The 22,682-nt window shown below is 49.5% G+C and overlaps 1 protein-coding gene and 1 long non-coding RNA gene across 5 annotated transcripts; one reads left to right on the top strand and one right to left on the bottom strand.

Annotated features, from left to right (window-relative positions):
• Positions 1–267: 267 nt before the first annotated feature.
• vit (vitrin) lies at positions 268–22,450 on the bottom strand. Of its 4 annotated transcripts, XM_056609801.1 has the most exons (23): positions 22,280–22,450; positions 17,420–17,501; positions 16,675–16,740; positions 16,155–16,311; positions 14,976–15,109; positions 14,501–14,578; positions 13,963–14,133; positions 13,309–13,356; positions 12,856–12,888; positions 12,710–12,760; positions 11,542–11,610; positions 10,306–10,371; positions 7,518–7,592; positions 7,169–7,234; positions 6,533–6,595; positions 5,654–5,716; positions 4,623–4,670; positions 3,810–3,875; positions 3,437–3,584; positions 2,851–2,954; positions 1,876–2,102; positions 967–1,480; positions 268–451 (listed from the first exon to the last, which is right to left on the bottom strand). In XM_056609801.1, exons 2-23 carry the CDS (start codon positions 17,451–17,453, stop codon positions 273–275), a joined length of 2,460 nt encoding a protein of 819 aa, XP_056465776.1. In that variant the 5' UTR covers positions 17,454–17,501; positions 22,280–22,450; the 3' UTR covers positions 268–272. The 4 variants fall into 4 exon arrangements, with proteins under 4 accessions (XP_056465776.1, XP_056465778.1, XP_056465779.1 ...); XM_056609803.1 differs by lacking the exon at positions 6,533–6,595; XM_056609804.1 differs by lacking the exons at positions 12,710–12,760; positions 12,856–12,888.
• LOC130404865 (uncharacterized) lies at positions 4,900–6,158 on the top strand. The gene is made up of 3 exons (XR_008904274.1): positions 4,900–4,953; positions 5,051–5,143; positions 5,808–6,158. It is a non-coding gene; the product is annotated as an uncharacterized LOC130404865 (long non-coding RNA).
• Positions 22,451–22,682: the final 232 nt, after the last annotated feature.

The following is a 22,682-nucleotide window of genomic DNA, read 5'->3' as shown; positions in this document are numbered from 1 at the left end:
ATCTATGACCGCAATCTGGGCCAAAGAACGCTTAACGTTTACAACCTGTCTGCTTTTAAGACCACCCCCAAACGGATCTCACCGTACAACTAACAAATAGACATTGACGTTGCCCCCCCCCCCCCCCCTTCCCTACCTATTCCATGTGTCCTTCCCAATTTGTCCCACCCCCTAGCCACCCTTCCCCTAATCTGATTGGTCAATAGGAACTTTAACCTGGTAAGGGCGGTCTCCCCCCTTCCCTCCCCCCCAGGCCCCCGTCCCGCCATGCTTCAGTTCCGTGGCTGCGAGTTGAATTCCTGGCAGATGTTGTTGATGATCTTGGGCACAAACTTGTACAAGCTGTCGAACTCGTCCACGAAGAAGGAGTGCTCTTTGTCTGGGTCGGTGGCGATGTACTCCAGCTCGTCCTGGGCGGCCCACGCGATGCCGATGGAGTAGGCAATAACACCTGGAGGGAGGGGGAGGGAGAGAGAGAGAGAGAGAGAGAGAGAGAGGTTAGGAGGGAGGGTGAGGAGAGAGAGATGGGGGAGAGAGAAGTAGAGAGAAAGGGAGGGTGGGTGGGAGGGTGAGGAGAGAGAGAGAGGAGAGGGACGGTGAGAGAGCGAGAAGGTGAGAGAGAGAATGAGAGATGGTGAGAGAGAGAAAGAGAGGGCCAGAGACAGAATGAGGGAAAGAGAGGGCGAGAGAGAGAGAGAGAGGGCGGGTTATGAACAGGCCTCACATCGCCCTGCTGATGTCACATGCAGACGCTCACCGCCACCCCGCACCTCTGTGTGAACTCACACACACAGGCGATGAAGCAAGGGGGGCCTTCGGACAGGGTTAGCATGCGTGTCCGTCGGCTAACTACCGGTCATCATCATGCCAGTGACGAGACAACGTCACGCTTGCTACCGGATCGAGGTCGGGTCAGTCTTGTCAAAGTCGTGTACTTTACCCCCCCCCTGCTCCACCCCCCCACACCTGTGCGGTGGACGGCCAGCGCCGGCGCCCTGACGTCGTCGTAGCTCCGCCCGTCGGTGATGACGATCATGATCTTGCGCTTGTTGGGCTTGGACTTGCTGAAGAGCTGGTCGGCGGCGTAGGTGATGGCGGCGCCCGTGCTGGTGCCGCCGCTCCAGTAGTTGACGCGCTTGATGGCGTTCAGCAGATCCGCCTTGTTGTTGTGCTGGCCGAAGCCGAACTCCAGCCGCTGCTCGTAGGTGTACTGCACGGCGCCGACGCGCGTGTCCGTGTCGGAGATCTCGAACTCCCGCGTGACGTTGGCCACGAACTGCAGCACGGTGCGGAAGTTGCCCGTGCCCACGCTGCTGGAGCCGTCGATGACGAAGGCGATGTCGTTGGCGTTCAGGCAGGTCTTGCTGCACATGAGGCGGTCGGTGTCGCACACGCGCTTCACCAGCGGCTGCACGGCCTTGCGCAGGGCGAACCAGCTGGACACGGGCAGGGAGTAGAAGCCGTTGGTGCGACACACCGCCTGCAGGGGGAGACGTTGCTGATTGAGGCCGCTGGGGACACACGGTGAGCTCGGATGGACATTGGTGAGCATGTGATTAGGTCTGGATGTGGATCTTTGAATCCCAGTCTCAGAACTCCTTTTAAAACAAAGTGAAGAGTTCTAAACCCAGCGGAGAAGAGTTCTAAACCAAGTGGAGAGATCTTAACCCCTGGGTTTAGAATTTTTACTAAACCCAGTGCGGAAGAGTTTTAAACTCCCTGAGGAAGAGTTCTTTCTAAACCCAGTGAGGAAGGGTTTTGAACCAAGTGAGGAAACTTTCTGACTAAACAAGGTGAGGAAGGGTTCTGAACTCAGTGAGGAAGGGTTTTAAACTCCTTGAGGAAGAGTTCTAAACCTAGTGAGGAAGAGAGTACCTTATCCACAAAGTTGGCCTCGACCACGTTCAGCTTCTCGTTCTCGTCGGGGCCCTCGATGGTGACGAAGAAGATGTTGATGCCGGACTCGCGGGCCAGGCGCGAGGCCTCCTCCACCTTGTCCGTGGGCCAACCGTCCACCAGCACCACCACCACGTTGGGCGCCGCCCCCCGGTTACCGTTGCTGTCGCTGAAGTACTGCCTGTTGACGAAGGAGAGGGCCTTCCCTGGGGAGACACAAGGGGGCAGCAGAGCGGCGCGGTCAAAGCCGTTCCTGGAGTACCAACACCTCAGGGGATGTCTGTCGGGGCAGGCTTTGGTTTGGTGTGGAGATGATAAGCCTGATGCTCAAAGTGAAACATCTGGGACAGGTTAACATTGTTTACCGTGCTCAAAGCTAAATTATATACGATCTTAGACGTGGAGTCTGTCCTTAGTCTATCTGAGATCTATATGGAACACATTCAATAGGCTCTTATTATGAGCCTGAAGGAATAGTTGCAGGGTCCATCTGAGAGGGAAATATCTGTCATCAAGTATGACTCGAAACACAACTACTGGAATTGTCGTCTGATTAGTAGGGACATCGGCGCAGAAATAAAGAACTCTGTTTGCTTCAGGCTTCTGCATTTAGGACACGGGCACAAAGTCCAATGAATAAAAGCTGACGCCAGAGAGAGGCAGAAAAACACCACTTACAGTTTGAAAGCTGACCCCCTGGGCTGGTAAAGCCAAGATATGCGTTTTGGTTAGACCAGGCGAAAACCACTGCTTACAATAGCTAGGCTGTAATTTAGCAGCGCCTCGCAACAAATTTAGACATAATTCCGTCCTCGCATGAGAACATGTGAGTGGAGATTGAGTGAGTGACGAGTGGGTAAAAACATGATAATCGCCTCGCTTTCCACTTTCACACTTTCAGCCGTTTGCAAAAAGCCTTCATGTGGCGTTCCTCAGGGCAGCTCGATCGCTTACCCACGTTGGAGAGGCCTCCCTTCTGGGCAATCTTATCCACGGCCGCCTTCACGTCCCGGGAGTTGGAGAAGGACTTCAGGCTGATCTCTGTCACCGGGTCATCTCTGAGGGACGAGGCGAGAGAAACGACACAAACCTATTGTCACCGCATTCACCTCAGTGAGTTTGCGCTATTAGACGCAGAGAAATTATAAAACAAAAAGGCAACACATTGCAATAGCATTGATTAAGCAATTTATAACCATTAGTTGATGCAGCAATGCAAATTAACTGACAATTAACTAACAGTTAACTAATGCCTAGTATTAATTTACGAATGGTGTTCATGTTTACTACTGGTGTACAAGTTAACTAAGGTCAATGTGTTCATGTTAACCAAAGTATTAATTAATACAATATTTAATAGGGTTAGGGTTAACCCTAAACCCACTAACACGAACCTTAACCCTCGCCCTAACCCCTATGCTAATACTATGACAATGCTTGTCACCTCAGTACCTAACGTTAAACAGTTAGTTAACATACACTAACCGTAAAGCGGACCAACAAGCAGAAGTTAAACACTACAGTATAGCGCGTTGGTTACCCGTATTGGATGACCCCCATCATGGGCCCTGCCACCCCCAGGTTGATGACCTGGGCCACCTCCGCCAGGAAGTCCTTCTGGATCTTGAAGCGTCGCTTCCCGATGCTCCAGCTGCCATCCATTAGGAAGGCCAGGTCCACCTTGCAGTCTGCAGAGGGGAGGGGGGGGGGGGGGTCTCAGTGAGCATGGGAGGGGGGCGGGTCTGGTGTGTTGGTGTGTGTGTGTGTGTGTGTGTGTGTGTGTGTGTGTGTGTGTGTGTGTGTGTGTGTGTGTGTGTGTGTGTGTGTGTGTGTGTGTGTGTGTGTGTGTGTGTGTGTGTGTGTGTGTGTGTGTGTGAGAGGTTCTGGTTGGTTGCTGGAGGTACGGGACCTACTTGGGTCTCCCTGGGACACGGGTTCTGGGGCTCTGGGGATGGGGTCTTGCTCCCGGGTGTTGAAGCCTGGAGGTCAAATCAGGGTCGTGTCAGGGAATCAGGAAGGGTTCTCTTGTATACAGATGCAGCAGTAGGATCAACACGTATGTATACTTACCTCAAATGTCTTTACATGGTTCACTTGTTTATGCTTTTATATTCGCAAGAAAAATGCTTTATGGATAAAAATAAAGTACTAAAATTGAGGTACAAATTAAATATTATTTTTCTTTCTGTTAACTTTTATTTCAGTGGTTGCCAGTTTTATACTTGGTACAGTACCATTCACATTTTATGTTCCCACATTGATGGTGGAAACGAAAACCCAGTTGCCTCTAAAGTGGTGGATATCAAGACTTACCAGAAGAGTATTCTCATCCAGCGCACCGTTAGAATAACCAGTGGAGCGCCCAGTTTAGACACTCCTTTACAGCCTGTGATTGTCAGAAGCCAAATGGGCCGGGTGGATGTTTTTGCGGACTGAATTGGCCACTGACTAAGCAGAACAAATAACCAGGAATCCTGCGCTGAGCTTAAGGTCGGAAGAAAATCACTTTTCCCTTTTGATCTCGCCATGCCCTCTCTGCGTCCTCATAAACCCCAAAACACAGCATGCCTGAGGTGCCATTACAAGACAAAACCAAGGGATCAACGACATGACCTTGTTTGGGTTTCAATTTTTTTGGGATATTTTCTTCGGACCGAACCGTAAAATCCGAGGCTTTAACTAGAGCCTGGGAAACAGTCGCAAAGGAGCCAGGCGTCTCATCTCACCTGATTCATACAAGGGAGTGTCTGGCCTCCAGGAATCCACCGGCTCCACTGAATGGAGGGAAGCACAATATTAGCACAGGAAAGGCACATACACACACGCCTGCTGGTTATGTGTGGATATGGTTCAAACAGTAAGTAACCCATGCACGGTTAAGCCTATTTCTTTATGGATGACACACGCATCACACTGCATAACCTGTAGAGGCACTGCCATTGAGTTTGGGAGTGAAGTGGTTTTGGGGGCGGAGCTACAGCCAGGTAATAGAGAATGGAGGGAAATTCGAACAGTGGGAGGGGCAGATGGGACCAGGAAGTACACAAAGGAGATCAGGTATTTTGGGCTCTGGTGGGTGGTGGGCCATGAAGAAATGCAGGCGACTGGAACAGCTCTGCTTTAGCTTGCTGCTGACGTTTCATTCCGCCATTAGAGTGTAGAACTGGAGACTATTTGGAAGTGACTCAAGACACACACCATACCGGATGGTCCCAGGCCTGGAAGGCCCAACTATCCTGTACACCAGGTGAGATCTTTCCTTTTGGATTATATTGTAGTGTCCCAGATGGTGCACATTGTTGAAGCATGTGTTGGTTAGTTAGTCTTTCAGTTCTGTTGTATGCTACTAAAAGGTGTCTGTGTTTTGTGCTCCTTGTTTTGGTGTTGTGTTTTGGAACTGAAGTGGGGGTCTCTTTTTGGGGGACGGACACGCTGTGTTTTTAATTAGCTATTGGGTGATACAAGCTGTAGCTTTGTGTGTAAATGTCATCATTTCATGGCGACAAACCTAAACGTCGAAGCTTATAACATTAAGTAGACTCATACAAATATCACCCAGCTTCACAAAGTAGACCAACAATATGAGGGGTGCTTGTTCTCCAAAAATGGAACAGGCGCTTAAAATCAAAACCGGTTATTCAACCAAACAAGAGGCCCATCGCCTTCTGCTTAATTATACAGAAGAGAATCACGGCTTCCTCTCAGAAGCAGCACAGCAGGAGGAGGGCTGGTGGTAATAACAGCACCGGCGGCTCACCTCGGGTGTGGGTTGCGTCTACCGCTGGTTTGCGAATGCCTTCTGAGTCAGGGGCGCGGGGTGCTGAACATAAAGAAAACCGTCAAAACCACGTACACTCATCTGGACATTGGCAGAAGATCAACGTTGAACTCTGAATGTCTTCCATTTGCAGGACACATGGTCGCGTCGAATGAAATCGAGTGCAGCATCAAGACGACTTGCAGGCCCACACTTAAAAGAGGGCTTTGTGGTGTCTTTATGATTTGTTAACAGAGTCGTTTGTGTGTTCTGCTGTGACGCTTGTGATTTTAAATGAGTGACCAAACACTGCAATAAAACTTCAGCCCCAATCAGCGTCATGTTCCTTGCCTTAAGAACCATAGCAACGGGTGTCCTCTGGTGCAGTCTCTGAACATGAAGTGCAGTTGCAATGACAGTGTTTCACCATGAGTGGCGCTGTCTCACAGGTTAGAAGTTCTATGTGAAGAGTTACTGTTGTTCTTGGTCGTAGTGTTCTAAGGAACTAGATAAATGTTGTGTGGTGGTTCTTCATTCGTGATGTTATTTACATGGCTTGGTTCGTGCTTAATGGTGTTGTTATGTTATGATGGAGAGAAAGAAGGAGGGTAAGTTTACATGGGAAATGAAACCTACTTAAGTTTAAAATAACATCGATCTCACCTTCGAGGGACCTTAAAATGATGCATTCACATGGAACAATAAAAGCTTCAAACATAACAACAAACTGTATTGAAATACTAAAGGCACAGCAGTAAACAAGAGTGTCAGTGAGTGTCAGTGAGTGTGTGCGTGTGTGTGTGTGTCAGGACAGCATCAAAACAACCCATCCCCTAGACGTTTGTTAGTTCCAAGTAAATGAAATAGAAAGTCACTTACGGTAAGGTCCATAGTTATAAAACCAGCGCTCATACTCTGACAAGTCAGGCCTGTATTGACGAGCTAGAAGAGGATGGCGTGAAGCCCCATTAGTAGTCCCAACAGTTTGCCCGTGAAAAGAAAAACCCACACATTTTCATGGTTGGGATGTGGTCTTCTCTTATACAATTTATATACATCTAACCAATCCCATACCAATGAAAGGAATTCCCAACGTGCCTACTAAACCGCTAGCGGCGTCTTTATTGACATGCGTAAACAATAAACCCAGCTGTATCATCCCGGCTGTGGCATACATTACAGGGAGGAGAGCCTTTCCATATGGCAGGCATACAGAGCCCCCCCCCCCCCCCCCCTAGCCAACCCCCCAGCGCCGAGAGCCAGGCCTGTCATATGGACACACTTACACACTGAAAGAGCGGAGCCAATCATTGGATACCAGGTTCAACTTTGTTTACATTCAGACATGTATCAGAAGCAGATATCCATGGAGGGGGTCAAGGGTGCAGGGATGGGGGGTGAGGGGGGCATGCTCCTGGGACAGGGGGAGAGATGGGGAGGGAAGGAGGGAGGGAGGGAGGGAGGTTGGGGTTGGGAGGGAGGGAGGTGTAGGACAGTAGGTTGGTGTTGACTTACGTGCAGCCTCAGGTGTGTCCGTCTCGCCCCAGCTGTAGCCAGAGTCGGGAGCCACGTAGCTGACGTCTGATTGGACAGTGAGGGGAGAGGGTCGACCAATCAGCAAGGGAAGGGGTTGTGCTTCGCTGCTGATCACTAATTAAAGCCGGATCGGGACTGTGACTTCTAGCAACAATGTTTTATACCCTCCTAAATCCTAGGAGAAACATAACCAATGCTGCACTGAACTATCGTTTGTTCACCTCAACACGAGGTCACCTTTAGACTATTAACCTGTCCACATGATTAGAGGAGATTTAAGCAGGGTTAAATGATGAAGGTGGACAGTCCGCCCTCTGTGACGTGATACCTGCCGGTCGTCGGGCGCCGGGGAACCAATCGGGACGTGCGAAGGGGGGTGGCGGCCAATCCCGTCGCGGCAAAGCTGTGCAGGAAGAAGACAGAGAAGAGAGCCTGGTTTCGTTTACAGGCATCAGCGGCTGTCACTCAACAGAGCCGGCCTATCTGGGATCTCCACAGGAGCGGTCACGTCGGTGGGCCCGGGGGTCGTGCACAATGTGTTTATCCCCAGGGTGGAGACTCTGTCAGGGTCTCCACGCTGGGGATAAACACATTGTGCACGACCCCCGGTCTCACCGATCAGCAGGAGACGCGCATTGAGGCCGCGGACTGCAGCCTGCTTTCAATTCAGTAATTGCGCGCCGGCTCCTGTTGTTCCTACCTTCGGGGCAGAAAGATAACCCCAAACGCACAGGAATCCCAACACTGCTGTCTGCCTTTTTGTTTGCTCAGGGGCACGCATTCAGGCTCTGGGCGGCGCAGGCGCTCGGAGAGACAGTCAGTCAGTCAGTCAGTCAGTCAGTCAGTGACGGAAAACCCACTTTAGTGTCGAGCGTCGGCCTGGTTGCTTAAGACGTAGGAGACGACGGAATACCTGTTGACCTAAAACGGTCCAAACAAATACACGGTAGCAGCACCCTACACTTTAGCGGCCGGCTTTAGCTGACCCGCAGCGACACACGTTAATTAACCTCTCTGTTTAGGGTGGACGTGGAGCTTGTTAAGCATACAGCCCTGGGCTCCAGGCTCCCGTATGAGTGGAGCCACACAGTGCAGGGTCTCTGTTGACCGGCCATGAGCCGCTCGGGGAGACTGTGGAGCGTGGGAGTATTGTTGTAGCGCTGGTGTCAACCCAGGGACAGTATACTCGGCCGGTGCATAGATTAGGGCAGTTTGGCGCTGGTCGAGAGCCCATCCAGAGAGCAGCAGACAGTGGGGTTTAATTCGACCTGAACCTGGGGGTGTTAGAGGATTACCTTCAACACACACCCGGTTAATCTCCACTTTTTCTTTTGTCTGTGATTGTTGCGACCACAAGGGTACCAGGAGGCCTCTGTACACCTTTTGGGTAAGACGGTTTCAAACTGGATCAGCCCATGGCTTCCATGTTGCAGAACCCACTTGATGACCCTTTAATAAGGGGATACTATTCTCTTATTGTTGTGGTTACCAAGGGGATATTGAGGGCCTCATGGTGGAATGGAATGGAACTCGGATCATAGGTTCCACTTGGGGGGGGGGGGGGGAAACCCCAACTGTTGATAAGTAACGGGGCTGAAAGGATTCTGGTATCTTTGGCATCCCAAACCTATTTTAGACAACCATGGTTTTTGTGTTTCACAAACAACAAGACCAGCCTTCCAACATTCCTTGGAAGGCGGATCAGAGGGTTAGACTGCTGTTCTAGAAAAGATGCATGGATTGCAATCTTTGTCTCCCTCCCTCACCCTCCCTATCCTTCCCTCCCTCTCACCTCTACCTCTCTATCCTTTCCTCTTTCTCTCCCACCTCACCCTCTCTAGTCTTCCCTCCCTCTCCCTCCCTCCATTTGAACCTCAACCTCTGTCCTTCTCTCCCTCCCTCTTTCTCTCCCTCTCTAGCCTTTGCTCTCTTTCCTTCCCTCCCTCTCTCCCTCCCTCCCACCTCACCCTCTCTAGACTTCCCTCTCTCTCCCTCCCTCCCTCTGAACCTCAACCTCTGTCCTTCTCTCCCTCTCTCACTCCCTCCCTCCCTCTTTCTCTCCCTCTCTAGCCTTCGCTCTCTTCCCTCCCTCCCTCCCTCCCTCCAAACCTCAACCTCTTTTCATTCTCTCCCTCTCTCCCTCCCTCCCTCCCTCTTTCTCCCCCACCCTCCCACCTCACCCTCTCTATCCTTCCCTCTCTCCCTCCATTCCACCTCACCCTCACTTCTCCCTCTCCCTCCCTCTCTCCCCCTCCCTCTCTCCCCCTCCCTCCCTCCCCTACCTCCCTCCCTCTGGTAACAACACAGGACTGCGTGGTGCTTCGTCTTTCATCTCGCTCCATGTTTCGGAGCATTTACGAGCAGAGGGACGAGGGCCAGAGCCGACGAGGGCCAGAGCCACCGAGGGCCGGAGCGAATGAGATCAGGTCGCCAGATTGGTATCGCAGCACTGACAACAGTTCATTACTCAGCCTGCTCTTATCTGAGGAGGGGGCAGCCAACTGTACTCCGAGTTCACCGATGCTCAGCGAGCCGGCGGAGACCCGCAGAGAGAACCATGACTCTCAGGTCTTGTGGTGATTTTGCCTGTCACTATTCTAGTGTGCGCCCCTGTGTAATACCGTGTGTGGTGTTACCGTCTGATGTTGTTGTCACTTTTGTGTACTGCTGTGTATCACCGTGTGTGGTGTAACTGTTTGAAGTTGTGTGATGTGTGTTAGTGTGTAGTTTTGTCTCTCCTCGTGTTTTCGGGGAAATGATTTCCCTGTTGGGTCAACTGACTAACTGACCTACTGACTCACTAACTAGCTGTGATGTGTCCCAACACTCACGAGTCTGGTTCATCTTTGAGCCATCTCAGGTCCTGTGTTTCGCTGATGCTTCAATCACAGCTCACATGTTTGCCCTCTCAGGCTGCTCCACCGATTAACCTCAGCCTCAGACAGAGATTTGTTCTGGTGAATTCTCGATAATCATGTACTTTGAACCTGGTTGATGAGCCGAGGGTTGATGAGTCGAGGGTCTGTGTTTGGGGTGCAGCAGGTCATGCTCCCTCCGCTTCACATCCTCCTACACTGTTTATAGTATTCCCCCAGCCAGAGCCTGCTGGTTCTTACCGGGGTTGGCCTGGCCAGCGCTGGGGATCCTCTCTGCTGCTGGGGCCGGCTGCACCCTGTTAAAGGCTGAGAGAGAGAGAGAGAGAGAGAGAGAGAGAGAGAGAGAGAGAGAGAGAGAGAGAGAGAGAGAGAGAGAGAGGAGAGAGAGAGAGAGAGAGAGAGAGAGAGAGGGAGAGAGAGAGAGAGAGAGAGAGAGAGAGAGAGAGAGGAGAGAGAGAGAGAGATGAAGTTGGGGCAGAGTCTAAATGCAATGGCCCACTGCTTCACCATTTACCCCAGCAATCAAAAGTTTTTCCAACGGCGGTTTGATTTCACATCACACACCGCGGTGTATTCGCAGGTCCTGAAACATACTGTAGTTATTTTCATCGTAGTGGTCGGAATATGAATACAGGAATACGACGAGGGGCGATGGGTGGTGTGTGTGAACCTGCAGAGGCTTTGGGGAGGAATGCCATGAGTGGATGGAGATCACAAGATCACGGTGACGGCCAGGAGCCAGGAGGGGTCAGAGGTCAAACCCCGGAGGGCTCCTGGATCTCTGCTTTCACTCTCTCCCAGTAAAACAAGCATCTGCGGCCCGGCTGCCTGCCGCTATTGACCTTGACCTGGTGTGTGTGTGTGTGTGTGTGTGTGTGTGTGTGTGTGTGTGTGTGTGTGTGTGTGTGTGTGTGTGTGTGTGTGTGTGTGTGTGTGTGTGTGTGTGTGTGTGTGTGTGTGTGTGTGTGTGTGTGTGTGTGTGAATGTTATTACCGCTCTGTTTGTGAACATGTGTACGGGTTAGTACTTGTATGTTTGTGTGTTAACATATGTACAAATTAGTACTGGCCTGTGCGTGTGTCTGCATGTTAGTATTGGTCTCTGTGTTTGTTTACATGTTTAGTATTGGTGTGCATGTGTACTTCCTAGCAGCGGCATGTGGGTAATTAGTCGGTTCTCGTGCATACATGTCTGAGTGAGCACTTGTTGGGTTGTGTTTGTCCGGGGGGGCCGCGAGACCCACAACTCCCGGGCCCTGACGGTCATGTGCGTGTGAATGGGCCTGTATTGCAAACAGAAATCCACACACGCGTCACATGTTTGTCTTTCAGAGCGTGTACATCACTTTATGGCCATACTTAACCTAAATGTGTGTGATTCATATTTTTCAGTCTCTGTGTGTGTGTGTGTGTGTGTGTGTGTGTGTGTGTGTGTGTGTGTTGCATGCTTGTGTGTGAGTGCATATCAAAGATTAACCTGTGCCAACTGGAGCGATGGGCTGCCTTCGAATGGTGGACCCTGCCCCCGCCTCAGGTCTGCGCAGACCTGCGACCCCAAGAGAGATGTAACACAATGCACTCCAACACAATACAACACAAAGCAACACAATGACAGCACAATGACAGCACATCGTGAGACAGCAAGGTAATAAACAGAGGAGGTCATCCCACACAGTGACCGTGATGCTGGTAAACAACGCGTCTGTATGAATGGCGTGCGACAAGCAGAGTACAAGGTGTTAGTAGCATAGAGCTGCAGTTGTAGAAGACGGCTTACTCTTTGCCAAAGACCGGCTGAACAACACTATCCACACAAAGGTGCTGAGAACATGATTTAAAGGTGTGATATTATGCCACCAGGTGCGAGTTTGGTTTGCCATTACATCGGTTTGAAAGTCTGCCTTTTCCTGTGTTTTAGTGTTTCCACCTAGATGTATGCTGGATAGATCAGTCTACCAGCCTCCCAAGTTGACTGTGGCCAATGTTGCACGGCTATCCATCCTACAGCTGGGCGGACTTTCAAACGGCTTGTAATGGCTGATCACACTCACACCTGATGGCATAATATCACCCCTTTAATTTGTGGTGTTGTGGTGGAAAGATTAGAGAAACTAAGATAAACAACGTACATTTGATGCTCCCTTCCTCCAACAGTTCATTTCTAGATTGACAACGTAAACCTCCGCTCGTCCTTCCATCATGTTGAATACTAAGATTTCAAAGGATTCTCCTTTTAGAGATAACAAAATACGTTGAAACAAAACAGGCTCTGCTGGAGCCTTCTGGTCCCTTGGCTATAGCGGTGTTGTCAAAGTAATGGCGCGGTGTTGTCAAAGTAATGGCGCTGTGCAGCAGCAGGCAACAGAGACAGCATGCAGAGTCTAAAGAGTTTGGCCCGGCGAGAACAGGGCAGCGTGAGTACATGTGTAAATATGTATTCTAGATGTGTGTTGTTCAACGTTGTGCACGTGAGTGTGTTGGCACGCACGTGTGTGTGTGTTTGTGTGCGAGTGTGTGTGTGTGTGTGTGTGTATTTTTATGTGTTGTGTAGTTATGGTTGAGTGTGCATGTATGTAACCCTACATCCAAACGCAGACATAGTATAAATGAAAGTGATACATCAGGATAATTAAAGCAGGGTTTACCTTGATTTACACGTGCTGGGAATCTATTCGGATAGACACTTCCTCTGAGCACTAGAAACGCAGGCGTGTTCGTTATTATACCACGGGATATTCAGTCATAACAGTTTCCCAAGATCTTTTTAAAGTCTGTGAGAATGTAAACATACCTTGACTGGTCGCCTTGCCGGTCTGAGTCTGCCCTACAGCAGTGTCGAGAATAACACAAGGTGGGCGAATTTAAGTGGAAAATACACTCGTTTGTTGTAATGTTTACACACAACATACACAGGCCTCGACAACTACCACCATCTGTTAACCCGAAAAACATCCATAAAATGAATTCAGACGCGTTTCATTCTTTTAAAGAACTGAACCCAAGTGCCTTTCCGACGCTGACACACCACAGTCCCGTAGGACTAGCGTGAGAGCACTACTGCTGTTCACCTCACCCACGAGCACCGTGGCTGCCCTGGGCTAACCCCACTACCACCTGCACCACCACCACCACCAACAGGCCCACCAGCTAAGCAAAGCACCCCCCCCCCCCCTTCACCCCCCTGAGCCAGCACCACCGCATCCTGCCTCGACCAAGCCACCAGCCCTCTGCTGGCTTCACTTACTTGAACTAGCAGCTGCGGCCACCGAGGCAAAATAGGGGTGGCTGCTGCCTGGGTAGGACAGAGAGACGGAGACAGTCACGCAAAGAGGAGGGGAAAGACGAAGAAAAAAGAGGTGGATGGATGGGAGGTGGTCAGGAAGAAGAGAGAGAACATGTGGTTTGTTATACATTAGCATGTGGGTCTTGGGTATAGATAAATATACCAGACCAACAGACAAAGAAACAAACAAGGCACGGTGAGCTTTTCATTTGAGGGTTCAGGAGTGCTTTGGTCAAATGGAACAGCTCTAGAGGCCATTTGTCCGACTCCTTCTCCTCTCTATCGATGCAAATGAAGGTTTCACGACAAAGCTGCCAAAGCAATAATTGAGAGACTGCCGGTTGTCAGTTGTCAGTTGGGAAATCGTTAGGTCTCAAGCTGACGAACAGACAGAAGTGGATCATTCTGGTTGGATTGGCACTATTGGATCGTCTCTTTGCAGATGATAATCAGAACATGTGATCCTTTCTGTTATTTCTGCATCCAAATGAATACGCAATCCTTCCCATCACATACATGGATCCAATCCACATGTGTGTAGATAACATTTAAAATGTGTGGGTCTGACAAATATAACGGTCACATTTGTGTGTCCATTATAGATCTGTCTCCTACCTGCATCCCTGATCTTATGGATTGCGGTGCGGGCTTTGGTGGTGGTGGGTAGGGGTGTGGTGGTGGTCGTGGTGGTGGTGGTGGGGGCTTGAGTGGTGGTGGTGGTGGTGGGGACTGGCGTTGTGGTCGTGATGGGTTCGGGTGCCATCGTTGTCGTGGTTTCCTTCTGGCCTGTAACGAATGGAGGAGGGCGCGGGCGATGCAGATTAAACATCAATGAAACAAGAGCGGGAACACTGGAGCTATGGTGCTCTAGAGCTACGGTTTTCTAGAGCTGCGGTGCTATTAGAGCTACGATGCTATAGAGCTGCAGCACTATAGAGCTACAGCGCTACGCTCATGTATTCTTCACATTCCTGGAAACCAGCTCATGGCTGCTCACGCCTGGAGAGAGTTCAAGGAGCCAAAGCCGTACGAGTGATCTTTTGAACTGTAACAAAACGTGATGTGTCGAGTTCTGTCAGGTACACAGGTGTGTTTTTCCCCTATTCATATTTTCCGGGGAAATTCCATTCAAGTGAAGGGTGGGACTGCTCACTGGTTTTCACGTAGGTTGGTCTGGAGGGTGTGAAGAATAGGGTGGAGGGGTAGATCACTCCTTTCTTTGGCTTCCCCACTGAAACACAGCAATGATAACAATTTGTCAAAAGTACATTTGTCAGAAGAAAGAAAAACAATATATCGCTGTCGGTACAGTTAGGATGTTCATAGAACCAAGTGCAAGCACTAACAATCACTAGGTTAACCCATTCCCCGTATGCAACAAAGATAGCTAGGATAAGATGCTACACGATGCCAAGTACTATTTTTAAGTGCTAGGATGTACAACATACAGTAAGTGTGTATATATCGTAGTGCACAGTGATATCGTAGTATAATGAGTACATGTTATTATGATTGTAACATTAGTTGTATTCATTGTTTTAGTATTGGGGTTAGTATTATGTGTTTTGAATTAATATCAGATATTAATAGTCATTTTGTGACATGTTGTGTGTCCTGTTGTCGGGTACCTGAGAGAACGAAGGACTCCCTCCACTTGGGCAGGGAGAGAGAGCGAAGTCCATTGGAGTTGCTGCCCTTGTATACATTCTGCCCCGGCATCTTCTTCACGATGACCTTCCCCCCAGAGTTGGTGATGATCCCACTGAGAGGGAGAAGAGCGAGAGCTTTCATGACCAACACAAAAATACGACGCAGCAAGAAAAACCCATGAACCTCGTTTATGAGAACTTAAACCTGCAGTATGTGCTTTTTCTACTGCAAATATTTACTCCATTAAAACCAGAGCTGCCAACTCTCCCGTTTTTCCCGGGTTTCTCCCGTTTTCTGATCCATCTCCGGCCGCCCTCCCGTTTTGTCATTTCTCCCGGTTAACTCCCGTATTTCACGATGTCCAAACTTATTTTATTTATAATCAAATCAAAATGTGTGTTGAATGTTCTAAAGTTGCCAGAACATGTATCAAACGCAAGCATGAGAGGCAACGCAAGCGTCAGCCAATCAAATGCATTTGCAGCAAATACGACAGCACAGGCTGTAGCCAATCAGATCACGTCTATGGTCACTTCTCAAGAGCGCAGAGCTAAAAAAAAAAACATGGCGGAGCAAACTCCGTAAATGGTCGTGAAGCGGGTGGCAAAAAAAAAAAAAATGGCAGAAGCGGGTGCACCATCGAAGAAGATTAAATATATGTGTACTTTTAAGTCGGAATGGACCAAAGAGTATGATTCAATATCAAATAGTCACCTGGACAATAGTCACGCTTTTTGTAAAGCGTGTCGGGTTGATTTTAATATAGGGCACGGCGGTAAAAATGACGTCCGTCAACATTTAAAGTCCCTGAAACATGTCCGTGCTGCCGGGGAAGCACCACCTCTAACCACCTCTGTCATCCATGCTCCCCACCACCGGCCCCGCCCCCCGCCGCCGAAATCTCCCGGATTTTGCTAGTCAAATGTTGGCAGGTATGATTAAAACGAGTATCCTAACTAGAAATGTTCCCAAGAATAAAACGTGGCCCATTCACGAGTCAGTCCATCCAGTGAATATCCTCTATAAATTGTTTTATATTTGATTTTCTGAAATCATTTACATCTCCAACTGTAGCTCCAACTCTAGCCACTAGAGGCCGCTTATGTAAAAACGTACATAGTGCAGGTTTAAATAGAGATTTAGAACGAACACAATACTTGTGTATGGCGGCATTGCAGATGCTGGAGATGGAGGCGAACACCCCCGTGCCGTAGACCTGCTGCTTGGACTCCTTGCAGTGGGAGGGGCACTTCACTATGAACTCTGGGAGGTTGACCTTCCCCGCTCGGACATCACACTCTATGGCTGGAACCACTGGAGACAGACAGACAGGGAGGGGGGGGGGGGGGGTCACGGACCATACCATCCTGGGGGGTCCAGTGGGTAAAGCAGGGTTGTGACACCTAACCTTCCCCCCCTGTCTCAGATGGTGATACGAACATCTATCTAATATAAAAAGTATTTTTATAGAACAACCAGAAAATGCTTGGCATGCTCTTTATCCACTGGGGCTTATGGATTCCGGCCCATTTTTTATTAAAAACTGCATTTGATTGAAAGGAGCACCTCAAGCGATATACAGGATGGACGTGAAGGTGGATAATACAATACAGGGGTGAACCTGGGGTTACAGGGGTGTGTGTGCGTGTGCGTGCATGCGTGTGCGTGTGCGCGTACCTTGCTTCGGCTTCTTGTTCTTCGATCCGTTGGGCTTGGCCAAGCAAACACAAGACACTAGGAGAGCTGTGGGGGGTGAAGGGGGGTTGGAGGGGGGGGGGGGACAAGATGGCTTCATGCAACAGTAGTCAAGGTAACACGACTGCCGGCGTGTTTACTGTACGCAGAGGCTTTGTGTGTTCGGTTGGCATCCGCTGCCCACCATAATAAGCAGCTAATAGTGATGGATTCAGCCCTGTTATGAAGACATTAGTAGCGGGGACTGTGTTATCCACAGGGACACCATTCAGACGTGTTTGCTTGTTGTGGCCCGGCCAAACAACATGACACTGTAATGTGTGGGGAGCTGTGCGGTCAGGGGGAGAACAATAGAGAGCCCCGGAGATCGACAGGGGGAGAGACAAAGAGATGAGAGGGAGAGAATGAAAGAGGGAGTGAGAGAGAGAGCTAAAGAAGGAGGGAGGGAGGGAGGGAGAGCGAGAGAGCTATAGAATGAAAGGAGGGGTCAGTGAGAGAGCGAGCTATAGGATGAAAGAGGGGGAGAGCGAGAGAGTGTGAGCTATAGAATGAAAGGGGGAGAGAGAGGGAGTGAGCTATAGGATGAAAAAGGGGGAGAGCGAGAGGGAGTGAGCTATAGAATGAGAGAGGGAGGGAGTCAGTTATAGAATGAAAGAGGGGGAGAGAGACAAAGAGAGCTATAGAATGAAAGCGGGAGAGGGAGTGAGGATATGAACAGAGACGTTACCCAGGCCGATGGCGATGACCGGTGCTCTGATCATGATGCTAGGGGGCTGGTTCAGAAGATCAGGGAGACGTCCTGATTCAACCTGACAGTAGGAAGAGAGAGAGAGCCTTAGAGCAGAATTGCCAAAGTCATATTTCAAAAGTTTTCTGAAAAACTGAAAAAGACATAGGATTTTTTTATTTTTGCTGTAACAGTACGTTCGACCAGATGTAGCCAATATATAGACATAGCCAATGAGGCACAATAAACCAGCAGCGTATGGAGAGTAGAGTTGGGCAGATGTTACAATTTGGCCAAAATATGACTTGGGCAATTATGCTATAATGCTAACGATTTGTATCTTAGTCTTCCATCCTCTCATTGAGCCATAGGAGTTCCTCAAGAAAGTTGGAAACTGCAGCCATCACTTTAATTCTACAATTGTTTTGAAAGAAACTTCTGGGTTGATGGAGCCTCTTGTGTTGCATCCTTATAAAACCTAAAGCAATTCAAATGCTTCGGCACAAAAGTGATGCTAAAGTAACCTTAACATTGTGACGAAGTAGGTGCTTTTGAAGTACAAACGTGTAACATTATCAGCTTGTGCTTTTCTGTTTTCTGATCCAATATTACTTTATATCAAATGAGTTCACATGCAGTGCATCTTGATTTCCATTAGTGTCTACTGTTATTAGACCTGGCTTGCTGTTCCACTACACTTATGGCCGTAAACATCTGATAGAATCTGAGACACGACATGTTTGAACTTCATGTGCAGCATTTCGCAAGAAAGTAAGCCAAAATCTAAATATTTGATGTCTCAATCTCAAAAAACAGACCATCGGGTTAAACCCAACGTGCTTCATCTAACCGACACATCACTTGTCATCGGAAACCGGGAACTGTAATTTTCTCCTTATTACATCTGGAAGTTCCTCAAGCCGAGATGCGATGGAGGTGCTATAGTTACAGCACACAAACAGAAAGCTCTTACAGTGAAACGTGCACAGTCAACAGAGAGATCCCGCACAAAGAGATGAAGCCCCACCGAGGAGCCTGTGTCAACATGAAGCCGGACAGACCGGGCGCCTGCGGAGACAGACACCTTGATGTCACGCACCACAAGCCCTCTTAATGACACCGCGAGAGTAATAACGCAGAGGAGCTTTCACTGGAACACTGGAGCTCAGCCTCTGGTGCCAGACGTCCGTCACAAACCCAGCAGCGGCTCGAGAGGGCTAGTGTTGCCAGGCGCGGGGCAGGGGGTGGGTGGGGTGGGTGGGTAGGGGGGGGTCAGAAGGGCCGGCCTCAGAGTGTGTGCCAGGGCGCCCGGGCAGAACTCATCGCCTGCGAGGTAATGACTGAAGTCTCCCCCTGGACAATGGAATGCCATGCCACCCACTGAGAGGGACATTGTGTCTGGCCCTGTGGTGGCCATGTCGGGGAGAGGGGTGGTGGAGGTGGTGGAGGTGGTGGAGGTGGTGGAGGTGGTGGTGGGGCGGTAGTACCATCAGATGAAGTGGAAATATTTAATCAGAGGACGAGGATGATGATGATGAGATTCATTAAAACATGTCTGCACGCTCCGCATGTGTCGTACCCCGGCTCCCCGAACAGTCCCCCCGCTGGTAATCATTTGAGTCCACCGACAGTGGGATCCACTCCTGTAGCTTCACTTTCCCCACCACTCTGAGGTGAGTGAACACGTCCATCTCCAACGCGCTGCATTCAAAGCGTTCGTAATAAAGCCCTCTGGTGCACTTTCTACTGACATTCATAGGCGTTGACATCGCTTTTTCCACAGCGGTGTGCTTTGACAAGCTGAATCCCCGCTGCACCAAACTACAATATGCACCCATGATGGGAACAAGCTGTGGCAGATGGCAGGGTGACGGGCGGGAAGGTGTGTGTGTGTGTGTGTGTGTGGTGTGTGTGTGTGTGTGTGTGTGTGTGTGTGTGTGTGTGTGTGTGTGTGTGTGTGTGTGTGTGTGTGTGTGTGTGTGTGTGTGTGTGTGTGTGTGTGTGGTTGAGTCAGCAGTCTCCGACTGGATGAATTGAGGCCTCACATCAACCACTTGTCAAACACCTTTTAAGGGGAATCCGCGACACATACACACACACACACACACACACACACACACACACACACCCATCCCGACGTCCTGCATCAATTGATGCAGGACGTCTGCAATCAATGTAGGTAAGATTGATCGCAATCACTTCATAACTCTGCTGCGCCTTTCATGTCGAAGGGCATGTGTCTGTGTGCGTGCTTGTTGCCGTGTGTGCCTCAATTTCCACGGTCAAAGATCTACTGCGTCTGAAGTTTCCGAACACACAATAGATGGCGAGCAGACATGCCAGGGCACAGCTCTCAGTTCTGTCGATTAAAAAAGAAAAAGAAAAAAGAAACTGAGCGTCAGAACATCGTGTGAAGACGGACATCAGACAAACCCACAGCACTCAGGCAGCGCTAGATGGATGGCGCTTGTCGCGGTATGTGCGGGCGTCTACAGTGGCATCCGCTGATCCACGTAATTCAAGATGTGCGCTGGTGCGACGGCAGGGTCACGTACTGTATTTGTGTTGTAAATCTGGTGGAAAGGGCCCGACACACCTGTGCTGTACCCCAGACACTTTAATGCAGGGGTCTCAAACTCAACCTACCTGGGGGCCGCTGGAGGTAGAGTCTGGGTCAGGCTGGGCCGCATCAATTATTCCACAGAAAAAAGGAGCACAACTGACCCAGTCTAAGCTAATGATCGGGCTATTATTAGATCACGTTGGCTATGTAATCGCTGACAACAGCGGACATTTCATAGTGGTTGGTGTAAACCGGGACATTTTAGCGTCCTTTGGCTTTTGTCGGGACTCAGGACACGCAACTCAAAATTGGGACTGTCCCGGCAAAACCGGGACATCTGGTCACCCTATCACAAGTGATAAAATAGCGTGGCAAGCCACTCAGCAAAAATGTGCGTTTGACAGAATGCGCGGGCCGCACCAACATCAGACTTTGATGTCAAGTAGGGGGCCACAAAATATCATCCCGCGGGCCTCAATTGGCCCCCGGGCCGCGAGTTTGAGACCCCTGCCTTAATGGCTCGGGGCGTACTGGTGTGTTACCCTTTGCTACCTGCATGAATGAAACTCTATCCCGTTGCCTCGTTTGCTGTGAATGACACCAGAGATGATGGTGTGACAAGAACTGGTTTCATTGTGCACATCGTTTGCTACAAGTGTGTGTCATACAGCAATGAAATGTATAAAAAAATGAATTTGAGAATGAAACAAGGGGAAGTTGTTGTGCACAAAGCAAGGGCTGTGAGTCTGCCCTGAAGTGAGTGATTCAGCCCGTGTGTGTGTGTGTGTGTGTGTGGATGTTTTTCTTTGCTTTATGTGGAAAACTCAACATGCCGAAATCTGATACAGAGCTTGGCAAAATCTGCCCTTAATGAAAGTAGGCCAACGCATTGTTTTTACCAAATGTTTACGTGGTGAGGTGAGTGTAGTTGAGGGGGGTGGTGAGTGCGAAACATGACTTGCAGTTGTTCTAGGCGTGTTTCAAAGACCGAGACATACGATAGCTTTGGTGAGCTCTGTTTGGCTCCTTACTGTGGAGTTCAAAGAAATTCAACATTTGTGGTGTGATGTGATATGGTGCATATTGTTACGTAAGACGAGTAAAAACAAGACCAGAAAATGCAACCGGGAGCGTAGATCTCATTTCATGCAACTTCATTTGAGGTTTTTTTCCCTCCCCTTTAACTTTAGGTTAACTCAGTGTTGCATTTCAGCAGCACTGCATTCCTCGTCGAGGTGCATGGAGAGTGGGGGGGCTTAGGGAAGGAAGCACGGTCGTCAAATCCTGACAGGCTGTATACTCTACTCCTGATAGTGTGCTGTGTGAGCACATTACCTATTGGCGAACTCTGGTTGGACAGTCGCGCACTTTGTGATTGGTGCCATCGCCTTAATCGCCGGTAACACACAACTGAGCGTGTTCACAGGTGCCAGTACACACATTGCATGGGCTAAAATTCTATAGCAGCAAGCCAACTGTGAATTATTGGACAGATCAGAGCTGAATGAAAACCCAACAAGTCTCTACAGGGTCAATCCCCTGCACAGTCTTTTCATTTGAGGCTGTGTTTGTTTATCAGGCATAACACCGGCGTTACTTTAAAACCTGGCACTGCCTGTGTTGCAAGCCGGATCTTGAATATTGCTGCTGGACATGTTGTAGGTGGAGAATCCCTCAGATTATCAATAGGTCCTTTTTAATAACATAAAGTGGAGAATTGGTGTCTCCTATTAATTTCTAAGTCATGATGCAGCATTGACAGATATGCTTCTCTGATGAAGAGGAAAGCCTGATAATTATAGTCGTAAAGATAATGTGGTTTAAATTACCCCTACCATTACTCAAGGGGGAGGCTGTCATGTACACGCTCGTCCCCTCCACAGATTGGGACAACCAGAGGGGGAGAGGGAGCGTTGAGCTGGAAGCCCCTCCAGTCAGGCTCTGCTGGGGACGTCTGGGGCGTCCTGAACTCGGGGCAATAAACCCATTTCTAGAAGGTTATTTGAGGATTTCATTGGCTCTCTGCCAACCTCTGTGTGTTTTTTGTTTTAAATGGACCACTGGTTTGCTATGCGTCGCAAACACGTTTATTAAGGCTTTATTATCATCACATACCTGATCGCTTCTAAGATCTTTGACGATTCCTCAACAACGTGGTGAAAATAACCCCACTCCAAGTAAACTTCGATTTCCACCTCGTAGCCTACTTCAACGTGAGCAGTGCAGATCCAGCAGCCAATATCAGTGCAATAACACAAATAAAATAATAATTGAAAAAAACAGAGACGCGAACTCACCTGCAATGTAAAAACAAAACAAATTCCCAAAGCAACAATTCCCCTGCAGCGCGGTGTTCAGAATCGATGCTCTCCGTTCGTGTGAGGAGCAATGTGCATGATCAGGCATGTGCACTATCACTGGTCTCCTTCAGTGGGACCTGGAGAAGTGCTGCCTGAGCGGAGTTATGGAGGAGCGCACGTTAGGAGCAGTGTACGGGATGGGGCCACAGCAGAGCATTCTCCCCCCCCCCCCCCCTCCCTCCCTCTGCCCGCCCCACTCTGAGCGCACACTCCCGCTGGCCTGCAGAGCTCGGCCCAGGTCGAGCAGTGGAGGATGCTTGCTCATGTCAAATTCAAAAATTTGGTGGAACTTTTCAGCGTCGGTGTTTGAACGAGTGACGTTATGGCTAGTTGATTAACA

Source organism: Gadus chalcogrammus, chromosome 15 (genome assembly GCF_026213295.1).
Source record: "Gadus chalcogrammus isolate NIFS_2021 chromosome 15, NIFS_Gcha_1.0, whole genome shotgun sequence".
NCBI lineage: Eukaryota > Metazoa > Chordata > Actinopteri > Gadiformes > Gadidae > Gadus > Gadus chalcogrammus.
This window is presented reverse-complemented; position numbering and strand designations above follow the sequence as displayed.